The 13,626-nt window shown below is 39.2% G+C and overlaps 1 protein-coding gene across 4 annotated transcripts in view; it reads right to left on the reverse strand.

The window, feature by feature from the left end:
• Positions 1 to 13,416, reverse strand: part of SMIM14 (small integral membrane protein 14) — a 79,504-nt gene extending 66,088 nt beyond the window's left edge. The window contains exon 1 of one of the 4 annotated variants that reach the window (XM_032334120.1): positions 5,515 to 5,613. In XM_032334120.1, the coding sequence (XP_032190011.1) occupies positions 5,515 to 5,533 (19 nt within the window). In that variant the 5' untranslated portion in view covers positions 5,534 to 5,613. Of the gene's footprint in view, positions 1 to 5,514; positions 5,614 to 13,139 lie in introns of those variants that run through there. The other 3 variants (XM_032334122.1, XM_032334123.1, XM_032334121.1) reach the window with 3 other exon arrangements.
• Between the last annotated feature and the right edge of the window lie 210 nt (positions 13,417 to 13,626).

A 13,626-nucleotide genomic window follows, 5' to 3' on the forward strand; every position in this document is an offset into this window, starting at 1 on the left:
TCATGCCCTTTGAATTCTTCTGCTTCTATCAAAAAAAATGAAACAAGATGGGATTGGGAAGGAGACAAACCATAAGTGACTCTTAATCTCACAAAACAAACTGAGGGTTGCTGGGGGGGGGGTTGGGAGAAGTGGGGGGTTATGGACATTGGGGAGGGTATGTGTTGGGGTGAGTGCTGTGAAGTGTGTAAACCTGGCGATTCACAGACCTGTACCCCTGGGGATAAAAATATATTATATGTTTATAAAAAATGAAAAAATTTATAAAAAATCGAAAATACAAAGATTTATGTACAAAGATGGTTCTCATAATTTTGTAAGAGTCAAAAATTGGAACAATCTAAATGTCTGGGTAAAAGGGAATGTTTAAATTATGATACATACTGCAAAGTATCATGCAGCCAAATGTTTCATTTTTTCATAATGACATGGGGAAATGATCACAACACAATATTAAAGTATATCAAATAGGATATAAAAATAATCATAACACATGCACATGGTTAAAAAGCACAGGATAACACGCTCAAAAAAGTTGAAAGAATGTATACCAAAAGTTCAACATTGGGTGTCTCTGGGTGAAGGATTTTATTTTCCACTTTATTCATTTCAAGTATCCTATAATGATCATGTATCGACTCTTTGAATAAGGAAAAAACTTTGGATGCAGCACCTAAATTCAGGAAAACTAAGATTTATCAGTAAATAAATAGCAAGAAGTAAATAAACAAAAATATGGCAGGGATATGGTGAAGAGATTTAGGAGACAGTAATCAAATGCAATGTACAGACCTTGTTTGAATCCTGATTCAAACAAACATTATAAAAGAACATTTATGCAAGAACCAGAAACTCTGAACAGTGACTGGATTAAATGACATTTAGGAATTACTATAAAAATATTTTTAGCATAATTACAATGTTGATTATCACATCTAAAGAGTCCTTATCTCTGAGAGATCCCTCTAGGTATTTTCAGTCAAAGAGAGATAATGCCTGGCATCTAGTTGAAAATGCAAAGGGAGAAGTATAGACAAAATAAAACCACCATGAGTTAAATAATTGCTGAAGCCAACTGATAAGTACACAAGGACTCACTGTACTATTTTATCTTTTAGCACCAAAAATTTCGAACATACTTATGATCTTTTTAAAGTAGTTTTATACACGGCACCTGGGTGGCTTAGTGAGTTAAGCATATGCCTTCAGCTATGGTCATGATCCAGAGTCCTGGGCTTGAGTCTGGTATTGGGCTCCCTGCACAGTGGGGAGTCTGCTTCTCCCTCTGCCCCTCCCCTACCCTATTCATGTTTGCATGCACACTCTCTCAAAAATAAATGGATAGGGGCGCCTGGGTGGCTCAGTGGGTTAAGCCACTGCCTTCTGCTCAGGTCATGATCCCAGGGTCCTGGGATCGAGCCCCGCATCGGGCTCTCTGCTCAGCAGGGAGCCTGCTTCCTCCTCTCTCTCTGCCTGCCTCTCTGCCTGCTTGTGATCTCTCTCTGTCAAATAAATAAATAAAATCTTTAAAAAAAAAAAATGGATAAAATCGTTTATAAAAATTAAAATGTAAATATAGTGTTACAGAAAAACAAAGCACTCTTCTGTTTCCCCCCAGGCAAACATAGGGGGCTCTTCTTAAAAAAGCATGGGTAACCAAGGTTGATTCAAGGTCACAGGATGGAAATTATCTTCTACTGTGTGTGATTTTAAGAAAGTGATTTATGATGAAATCATCTTTTCAAATAGCCAACCAAATCTTTACAGTGATCAACAATGGTATCAAAATTCTTTCCACTTAAAAAATAAAAACCCACAGCAAGAGCAAAGAGCAAAGTAACAATTCAGAATGCATATAATTATTATTTTTTAAACAGAAAATAGAGATGATGGTCAGAAATGGGGAACTCAGAATAAGCATTCTATTTTTTTTTCTAAAAAGCATCAATTCTACTGATGAAAGCTCCAAAGTTACAAAACTGAGAAAGTGAAATACGCCAGAAACTGCTAGAACTGCCTCCAGGGCATTTAGGGAACCTACACCTCAGTTTGCTTTCTACTCTATTTTTAACCTTATTCCCAATTATATCACAGAGGTAATTGCTCACCTCTAAAAATAATTTTCTTCTAGAAACACCTTTCTGACCCCAAGTTTTTATGCAGAAGTTTTTATCCAGTAGTAAATCAGACAATGGACTAAATGAAAGGGTAGAGATATCCCAAAAGTTTGGCTACCTTTTATATTAAACATGGAGAACAAAATATTTATCTATCACTTAGTAATACTAACATTATGATGCTACAGACTAATATACTACCATTTGGGATTACTTTCATCGGATGACCCAACATCTCAATGTAATAAGATGTTCAAGTTCACTCAAATACAACACTTCTTAGTAATACATTCACTGGCTCTATTCTTTTATTAGAAATGGATCTCAATCAAACATAGCCATACCTATAGTATATATCTGCCTGTATAATGGCTAAGTACTTTTACATACTAATAACAGTCCTTCTGACAAAGCAGAATTATCCCTGTTTTTAAATGAGGAAAATAGGTTCAGGGAAGCTAGCAATTTGACCATGGTCACACATCTGAGATAAGCTCTGCACAGGAAGTCACAATGTAAATTCCTGATCAGGACACATTCCACATCTGTCCAATATGACCAATCCCGCTACCAACATTTGTTTCACTCTTACAAAGATCCCTTCGGAGCAATACAGAAATTACATAACTATCAACTGACTTCCTATTACTTCTTACTAATGACATACTTTTAAACACATTTGCATCTCTGATGGGAAACGGGCAAGGAAAGGAAGCAGACACAAATTCAAATTAGTCAATCATTTACTAAAAATTGTGCTAAAGCTATGCCCGGGAGAAGTTAAAGACATTTTAAAAATTTCAATGTTGAAATAAACCCCGTTATATAGCCTAAATAATCACAATTCTTTGTTCTTAGGAGTTAAGACTCTGTGGATTCTATCATGACAAGTTCTAAAACTCAAATTAATAGCCAAGCAATTATAGTTACAAATTCCTTGTATTTCCTGTACCAATCCCAACAGGATGACCCTATACTGTTCCATCTAGAGCCATTTACAAGAGAAAATACAATTAAAACCAAACTCTGAAATTCTTACAAAATATTTTTACGGTAACAAAAACCTTTAAAACACCCTTTCAAAGAGAGCATACTATTCAAAAGGAAAAAACTAAAGCAGGCTAGAAAGGATAACAACAAAATACTTTCCACAGAGTGAGATGCTAATGTATACAAGAAACAAGGTGAATGTGACTAACAGGCTTGTTGTGTAAGACATCACTGTATGGGTAAGATACACATGAGAGAATGACATGTCTTTGCTTACTCATAATTCAACAAATCACAACTTGACAAGTTGTACTATTAAAACTTTGGGGATGCAGCAGTTCTCACCTTGTCATTTAAAGACAAAAGAACTGAGGCCCAGACAGCTTCAGCGACTTAACCAACATCACCAAGCAGACATGGGATTCGAACCCATGTCTTCTCTTAGTTCTCCTTTCCTCGGAAGGATATATCTAAAAAGTTTCAGGGGACTAAGTAACTGGAAGAGGAATTTAGAGGATATTAAAGAAATAAAGGCATCCCCTACCTCTAAGAGCCTGCAATCAAGTTAATTATTAATTATAATTAACTCACAGAATAATAATTACATACCAGCATATAATTAACAGCCAAAATAAATGTCACAGACAAATGACTTCTCAGGAGAAAGCTAAAATCGAAGAAAAGAACTACTCTCCTCAACTAACCTTCTATCCCATTGCTTCTGAAAGCTTAACACTTGGAGGTCATCAAGAATTTCCTCAGCTCTTCAATTCCTCCACATCTCTGCGGCACGCGACCCAGGGCTGCCACCACTCTTCTGGAAACTCAGTTAATGTGTCCCTATTTCCCTATGTCTGAGACACTACCTTCTCTTTCCTCAGTGACCTTTTTCCTCCCTTACCTATTTGACTGTATTCTAGGAATCACCTTAGGCTAAAACATCATGGGATAGCAGAAAGAGTTCAGCTTAGATATATGATTCAAGTTACGGCACTACTGAGAAAAGGATAAATTAGCTTCTCCGTGACTTCAGTTTCACTATCTATAAAACAGACGTGATAACAGAAACTATTTTTAAAGGGTTGTTTTGAGGATCAAATGAGAATGTGTAAGAGAGTGCTTTTTAAGCTATAAAATGCTCTAGGCCAATTCAACTCTAAGCCCTTAGATTTGAAATTTATCCTCAAATCTCAGCCCAAGATCTCTGTATACTGCTTTGGTATGTTTGTATTCCCGTAAGGCTCAGCTATCACTCTTCTGCATAAAAGAAAAAGAGCAGAAAGAAGTCCTCTGTTCTGAATCTTGGTCCCTCACCTATGAATTTCCTTTTCTGGCTGTTTTTTACTTTTGTACAATCCCGAAGATTCTCTCAAGATCTGGGGTAAGATTTATCATGAATGGTCAAACAAAGAAAACTTTTCAAACAAATGATCTTTGTTTATATTCATATCATAACCAAATACCATAACCAATATCATAACCAAAATTTTCATACTCTGAAATGTTTTTTAAAATTTCTACTCAAAATTACATATAAGTCAGGCGCCTGGGTGGCTCAGTGGGTTAAAGCCTCTGCCTTTGGCTCAGGCATGATCCCAGGGTCCTGGGATCGAGCCCCACATCAGGATCTCTGCTCTGCAGGGAGCCTGCTTCCTCCCCTCTCTCTCTGCCTGCCTCTCTGCCTACTTTTGATCTCTGTCAAATAAATAAATAAAATCTTTAAAAAATAAAAAAATAAAAGTACATATAAGTCATATTCTGAATAAGAAAATTTTAAACTAAGGAAAAAAGGCTGTTTTTCCTAAGTTAAAAACAAATATTCAACAGAAGATGACATAAAAATTCCATACGATATCATCCCAAATCACAGTGGATAGAAGTTACGTAGTTAAGAAAACAGTTTTCAGTAGCTGTATTACAAAATATTACTATGTTCTGAAATTGTGAAGTATATCACAAGTCGTAAGTTTGTAAATGATTTACATAATTCAAATAAATTAAGAGTGGAATCAAGATTTTTTATCTCATTCATTTGCTTGCCTATATGATTTCTTCAACAGAAAGGAATTATGGCTTCTGCTCTCCAACCTCATGTAACTCCTCTCAATAATGTTATGGCTAGATAACATTTCTATACATAGATGCACATAAATGCCATTCACGATGACAGGAAAAATGCTCAGAACCACTGAGATAAAGAAACCAATACTATCAAAAAATGAAATTTGAATAAACATCACAGTTTTTTTAAAGTCTTCAAAATTTTAAGCAGGTCACTTTCTTTTACATTACCTTTGCTAAGAGTAAGAAACAAAATACATACTATGCAAATAAATAAATAAATAAATAACTTATATTTTAAAAAGTATGTTGTAAGATAAAACAAGACAGCAGCCAGAACACTGACCTCTAAGTCTGGTGCACATACCATGAGGATGTTTACTGCACTCCTATCCTGACTTGAAACATCAATTTTAGCTATTAAATTCTGGAAACACTATACATGTAGTACTTGTCAATGAGTGCAGTCAAGCAGAAATCAGCTTCATTTTGTATTTTTACAAAGCTGAGACATCTGTGCTTTGATCTAAATTTAAAAAAGGAAATGAAAAGTCAATATGAAAATAAGCAATGAGAAGGTAACTTTCTCCAAAACAAAAGCACTGAAGTTTACAATGTTATAAACAAAATTTAAACCCTATTATATATTTTTAAATTGGGTATTAGTTTAGAACCAAGATTTTAATTTTTCAAAGAAATAATTTTTTTAAAGTAATACACATTTACAGTTTTAAAATTCAAATACAAAAAGGTAAAAAAAAAAAAAGGCAAAGTAAAAGGTACTCGCCTCTCCTCTAAGGCAATGTCTATTAAAAACTCTCATGTAAATTTTCTAGGAAGTGTAAGTACATGCATGTGGTATACACTTGTCAAGTTATGATTAAAGTCACTACATTTCAAATCACTAAAATGTCTTATATATAATTTTTTAAAAATTATTAGACCGGTTACTCTAATTATTCAGAGCTGAGGGTAACTTTTAAGAGCCAATGTTCATCACAATATCATTTATAATGGCAAAAACCGGAAACTACATTCATGTTCAACATTAACTGAAAACCTCCAGTAATCAGTTTATTCAAAATATCTTCTAAAATGTAGCCAGTAAAGGGATGCCTGGCTGGCTCAGTCTGAAGAACATGTGACTCTTGATCTGGGAATCGTGAGTTCAAGCCCCACATTGGGTGTAGAGGTTACTAAAAAAATAAAGAAAACTTTCAAAAAAAATAATAAAATGTAGCCAGTATTTAGAAAGTTTCTAAGGCCATGGTAAAAAGCTCATTAAGTTAAACAAACAAACAAACAAAAAACTAAAACAAAACAAAATGAAGACACAAGCTTATGTGGGTATTGTATCTCATTTACACCAAAGGTACATTTTAAATAAATAAATAAAACATTGGAAGAAAATACACATACAGAGTTAACTTCTGAATGAGATTATAGATTTTGTTGTTTTGGGCTTCATATACTACTATCTCTTGCAGCTTTTCAGTAACAAGGATGTCTTGTGTTAAGAGGGATGGATTAGAAATGCATATCCAAGGTTCCTGGGTGGCTCAGTGGGTTAAGCCTCTGCCTTCGGCTCAGGTCATGATCTCAGGGTCCTGGGATCGAGCCCCGCATCAGGCTCTCTTCTCAGCAAAGAGCCTGCTTCCGTCTCTCTCTCTGCCTGCCTCTCTGCCTACTTGTGATCTCTCTCTCTCTCTCTCTCTCTGTGTCGAAAAAATTGAAAAAAAAAAAATTTAAAAAAAGAAAAGAAAAGAAATCCATATCCAGTTCAGGTTTAAATAGAACAAATCAATTCATGAAAGTAGTTCTACTAGTGTATTCTGACAGCTGTAACAAGTAGGTTTACTTATTATAACTTCTAGGATTCTGTAAGACAAAAGACTAGTCAATACCGTTACAACAAAGTCCAAGGTCAAGGGAAAATTGGGTTTGAATCCCAACAGTACCAGGTCCTTTATCCTGGGCAATTTACCTAACTCGCCAGAACCTGTTTCCTCTTTTCCGTGTAAATTAGGGATAACAATCTGATTTAGAGGACTGATGTGACAGGTAAACATAAAGTATGCAAAGGAACTCAAGGGACTGGTAAATATCACCATAAATAGTAAATGCCATTATTACTGATATTCAGCCAGTTAACTGTATTTTAATTTCAGACTCAAAATAATTTTCAGCCACTTTTCAAAATGGCTTTGAAAGTGCCCACAATGCCCTTTACACAGATGCAAGATCTACTCCTATGTGCCCAACTACAGAAACAATTATTCACATGGTTAGTATTTATTATGTGGACCAAAGCATGAATATACACATAAATACAAACCAAAAGAATACCGTTAACTTATAAGCCTATAGTAGTTAACAGTCTCAGAAGTTTTATGATTTTTTTTTTAAAGATTTATTTATCTGAATGAGCAAGTGAAAGCGAGCAGCCAAGAGGGACAGGGAGAGGGAGAAGCAGACTCCCCCCTGGTCTATCCCAGGACCCCAGGATCATGACCTGAGCCTAAAGCAGATGCTTACCTGACTGAGCCCCACCCAGGTGCCCCAGAAGTTTTATAATCTTAAAAAAATCCTAATATAAGCCAAAATATAACAAAGAACAGTTGGGAGTGCTAAACTTTTTGTAGAACCTTTACACTCCATATACTAATAGAGCACTATTTGTCAGTACCAACTTAGACAATTTAGTATCTTATATTGAGGTTTTGTTCTAAGACCTATTAAATTATATGGGAAAAGATCACAAATAATTCCTTTCAGCAATGTACCATCTTTTACAAGCATAGATTAAAGTTGTGATCTTTCTTCATTTATTCCATCAACAAGCCTACTGATTATCTAATTGGTCCTCTCTGACCTCATGGGCCTCCCAATGAAATAGGCCAGATAGCCACCGACAATTAAATACAAAAGGTGAAGTGATGGGAGCAGACATATGGCTTTTTACAGAAGCCTGAGGTGGGCAAGGACAGAGCTTGGGTAAAGGTCTTGTGCGACCTGAGCCTCCACAGATAACAGCCAGGCTTAAAAACTGGGAAGAGGGTGCCTGGGTGGCTCAGTGGGTTAAGCCGCGGCCTTCGGCTCAGGTCATGATCTCAGGGTCCTGGGATCGAGTCCCGCATTGGGCTCTCTGCTCAGCAGGGAGCCTGCTTCCTCCTCTTTCTCTCTCTCTGCCTGCCTCTGCCTACTTGTGATCTCTCTCTGTCAAATAAATAAATAAAATCTTTAAAAAAACAAAAAACTGGGAAGAGACTAAAGACAGACAGTATTTCTCTAGATTAAGTTCCCCACCTTAAAAAAAAACCAACACACCAAACAAATTTAAAAATTTTTTAACTCATTTGGAAAGGGGTCTTCCAGTGAGAAATCTATTCAGTTTACAATGATCAAGTAATAGTCCCAAGTAGTAAATCACCCAACTTAATGGAGAAAATGCAGGAAAAATTCAAATGACTATACAAGCAGACAGAAAGTGACAGGTTTCTGGTGTGTGGAACACAAGGTAATGCACAGAAAGGAGAAAACACTTCAAATACTTAAAATTTAAGCCTGATAGGCACTCAATACAACAAAGCAGGAAGACCTAGGAGTGTTTGCAGAGGTCATCTTCTGCAACTTTGCCTGTGAAACTTCAGTTAAAAAGCCCAACAAAACAATGGACTTCATTAAGGACTGGATTGGAAATGGGACAGAATACACTATCTCACCCTTAACAAAAACATGGCCTTTCAAACCAAAGTACTGTGTACAGATCTAAACTCTAGTTCAGAGGCAGTCAAGTACAATGATTAACAGACGTATTCAAACCCAACTTTCTGCCACTTACTATGTCACAGTTCCTTCACTTGTAAAATGGGAGTAGAACTACCTGAGTTGTTCTGCAATTAAATGAAAAAACATGTAATTTTTTAGCATAATACCTAAACATATAAGAGTGTTCCCCAAAACGGTAGCTATCATTACTACTATAAAGCATGAAGTAATCTCCCAGAGAAAAGCCATTACAATATCAAGAGACATTCTTAAACAGTGATATGCACTAAAATCACCTCAAGGGCTTGTTGAAAATGCATATTCCTAGGACCCATTCCTCCCAGGGATTAATTCTACAAGTCTAAAGCAGAATGTGGGGGGAATAAAAAATTAAACATAAAAATAAAACATAAGGTGGCACCTGGGTGGCTCAGTGGGTTAAGCCTCTGCCTTCGGCTCAGGTCATGATCCCAGGGTCCTGGAATCGAGCCCCGAATCGGGCTTTCTGCTCAGCAGGGAACCTGCTTCCCTTCCTCTCTCTGCCTGCCTCTCTGCCTACCTGTGATCTCAGTCTGTCAAATAAATAAATAAAATCTTTAAAAAAAAAACAAGAACATAAAATAGAATGTGGCCATTCTCTAACCCAAACATCAAGTAAGAGAATCTAGGTACTACCCTATTTAAAGGGGGAAAAAAAAAAGGCTAAAAACGAGGGTTCTTCCATTCAAAGAACTCATCTAAAACAGTATGTTCAAGAGGAATACACACCTGCTCAGCAAGTTCATTCATTCAACTAACATGCACTGAGTTCCTACAGTGAAAAGGATAGACAAGGTCCCCATTCTCTGATGAATTTCTAGTATAGGAAACAGAATATAGAAATAAGGAAATTCCAGATAGTACAAAATGTTATGAAGAAAATAAGAGGATGGAGATTTAATTAGGGAGTAATCTTCTCAAAGAAACATCTGGGGGCACCTGGGCAGCTCAGTCATTAAAGTGGCTGCCTTCGGCGCAGTTCATGATCCCAGAGTCCTGGGATTGAGCCCCACATCGGGCTCCCTACTCAGCAAGAATCCTGCTTCCCCCTCTCCCACTCCCCCTGCTGTGTTCCCTTTCTCTCTGTATCTCTCTGTCAAATAAATAAATAAATTTTTTTAAAAAAAGAAAAAAAACATCTGAACTGAGACTTGAATGACATGATAGAATCAGCCACAGCAAGATCTAGAGAATACTGAAGCCACAGGGCACAGCAAGTGTAAATGCCCTAAGGCAGGAACAAGCCTGGCAAGTTCCAGCAACAGTGCCAGTAGGGCTGGAAAACAGGAAGAAACTGACGTGGCCAGGCTCCGGGATACTAATCTAAGCAGAGGGATATATGGTGAGTTAACGGAAGGAGGCAGGGCCAGAACATGTAGTGTGGATTTTATTCTGAACATGATGGAAGGGTTTCCAAAAAAAGGGTAACATAATCTGATTTGCACTTTAATGGATCTCTTAGGCTGTGGTAGGGAATGCACCACAAAAAGACAAAGTGGAGGTTAGGAGACCAGGAGGTTAATACAGTAGGCCAGGTAAGAGATAATGAGAGCTGGCAAAAGTGGAAGCAGTAGCAAAGGGAAGTAGTAGCCAAATTTAGAATACATATATTAAACACTATAATTAAATGCAAATCAGAGAAAAAGAACTAAGTTGCAAAATAAGTAGTAAGCATCTGGGACTCATTATCCAAGAGATACAGAATAAAAATTGAGATTTAAGGTATGTTTATGACTAAGGAACGTGAATGGGTTAATAGCATATTTAGGATACTTCCTAATAAATATTTATCCTCTGAAGTTGAGGTGAAGGGGACATTTCCTTTCTTTTGGCACCACCAAGGCGGCACTGGGCTAAACAGGCATATACCCAACACCCTTAAGTGTGATTCATAAAGTAAAATCTTTCAGGACCTTACTGACAGAGGCCTGGCCAGGTGGTCAGCATCTGGAGCATAGTGTAGCTATGGAACAGAACTAATGCTTTACCTGAATCAAATCACTAAATCAGTAAAACCCTTTTAAACTTTCTATCGTCAGCTTAGGCTATTCTGTCCCTGCTCTCCCATGTGTTAAACAAGAAAACATTACAGTGACACACAATGCACCTTAACTTCTTAATGTTATCAAAGAAGTCTGGGAGGAAATCTTTTAAAACCACGATTTTAGAGATGCCTGGGTGGCTCAGTCGGTTAAGAGTCTGGCTAGGGTCATGATCCTTCCTGGGATTAGTCCCCTATCAGGCTCCTTGGTCTGCAGGGAGCCTGCTTCTTCCTCTGCCTCTCCCCACTGCTCATTCTCTTTCTCTCTCTCTCTCAAATAAATAAATAAAATCTTTAAAAAAATAATAAAACAATTATTTTAATCATTATGATTTTGCAAACACATAGTGAATCTACCCTAAAATTTAAGGCCCAAAAGTCCCTCTCCACCAAAACATAAATTCTCACTCCAAAGTACTACCATGTAGGAAGAACAGGTTACAGAAAAGCATATGCAGTATAATATCACTTTTGTCTAAAATGTGTAACTACAAAAAAGAAGTCTGGAAGGATATAAATCACTGCCAACATTTTGATCATCTCTGGATGGCAGGATTATCAAGGACTTATTTTCTTCCTTTTTCCTTATTAACTGTAATAATTCTCCAATTATAAACTATTTCATGTAAGCCAGAATATTCAGTTCACGTTACATAAAAGGTTAAAAAAAAAAAACCCACTTCAAGGCAACCTAATTTCATTTATCCAAATCAGCAGGATTCCAGCTATGTTATAAAGAAAAAAGATCTCAACTGCACACACAGCACACAGGAGAAAGAAATTTGTTAAGAGGCCCATGATCTACCACACAAGGATACACCCTTCAAGGAAGTGGTCTAAATGCCTAAGTACTCTTCCTGAATTTCATAAGGTGCAATCAATTAGCACATACTTCTGCTGTCCTTTCTTGCCATTTACCAAAGAAACACCTCAACCAGTTAGTTCTCTGGGGACCAAATAAAGGGGGGGGGGTCCCAAGTTAGGGCGAAAAGGAGGTTTGGCCCTCTGGTCTCCTTTGTATTGTCCAGGGGTGCGGAGGGCGGCAGGGCTTGAAGCAGGCTACACCAGAGGAATCTGCGTGGCAGATCACCTGAAGTGGAAGGGAACACAAGCTTTCTACAATCTCCACTGAACTGGGCCGTGAAACCACCTCCTAAATCTCAAGGCTAAAACACCTAAAAGGGCTTACACCACCCAAGTTATTGTGTATGTAGAGCTGCCAACGGTTTCTGACAATAACACAAAAACTGGAAGGGCTCTTCAACAAACGCAGGTATTACAGGCGTGAGGCTCACTCGACTCGCGATGCAAAAACCAAGACACCTTCTCTTATTAAGGCCGTACCTTCGATTCTGCAAACTAGGACAACTCAAAACACCATACTGACTTTCTACAGCCAACAAACATTATCTTGGCTAAAATCCAAACACACGTAGAAGCAGCCACTTTGGAAAACTTTGGCTTTAAACGGCAACACTAGACTTCAAGTGCTCCGGTAACCAGTTTACCGCACATGATGGCTTATAAAGGGTGCTACCTCTGTACTGTCAGCTCTGGTTCCACTTACAGAACAAACAGAAATAAGGAATACTTTCAATTCGCACAATAAGGACTAAAAAAAGCTCCCGCTTTCTGGAAGGCAGCTTTCCTGTCTCATCAATCACAACAAAGGACGCATCCTAATGAATTCATCAAACCTAGAGAAAGAGAGGTAAATGATACAGTGTGGATTTCAGGGTTTGTGGGTTCTTCCTTCCAGCTACGACTCTCTTCTTTTTACTCCATTATACGCCTCCACCCGAGCTGACGGTCTTGCCCTAAAAATAAAACCACCCGTGGCTACCGTCCACTTTCCTGCTAAGCCCCGACTCTGGTTTCCTGCAGAGAAAGCCAAATTGCAGGCTCTCTGCCTCGCTCTTCGCCGGGGGGGGCGCGGGCTCGGCAGCAGCGGGCTTCTCCCGGTGCAGAGTCACCAGACGGGCCGGAGAACCACGGAGCCCGAGAAGCCAGCCCCGCTCTGCCGCAGCCGCCGCAGTCCCCCAGAGCCTGAGGAGCCCCCAAGAAAATCAGGGAGAGGGGAGGGTGGGCCGGCAAACGGCGGTGGTCGAGGGGGAGACACTCACCCGCCCAGACAACAACCGACGGGGCGGGGAGGATGGGGGCCGGGACCAAGGCTCGGCAGAAAGACCGCCTGAAGCTTCCGGAACGCTGCGGCTGCTCGGGACGCCGCGGCCGCTGCTGCTCCTGGCCGCTGGCTTCCTCCCCTCCTCTGTTTTGATTCGATTGACCACGTCACTCTAAGCCACGAGACCCGGATCTGCCGGCTCCAGCGGGCGGCGGCGCAACAGATTGCAGCGACTCGAGACCCCAGCGGCCCGCCTGCGGAGCATGCGCGCGCCCTGCGCCTGCCCAGTGCGCCGGGGTAGGCGGGGCGGGCGCGCTCGCTACGGGCGCGAGCCACACGCTCTCCGTGGGGGCGCAGAGCGCGGGGGTTGCAGTTCCGGTTGGGAGGGGTGGGGCCGAGCTCAGCGAAGTGGAGAGGGCGAGGCCCCGCGACGGTTGAACTGGCCCGCGTAACCTCTGTTTCGTCTTTGGTGAACAATGTCCTTT

This window comes from Mustela erminea, chromosome 2, assembly GCF_009829155.1.
Source record: "Mustela erminea isolate mMusErm1 chromosome 2, mMusErm1.Pri, whole genome shotgun sequence".
In the NCBI taxonomy this organism is placed as follows: Eukaryota; Metazoa; Chordata; class Mammalia; order Carnivora; family Mustelidae; genus Mustela; species Mustela erminea.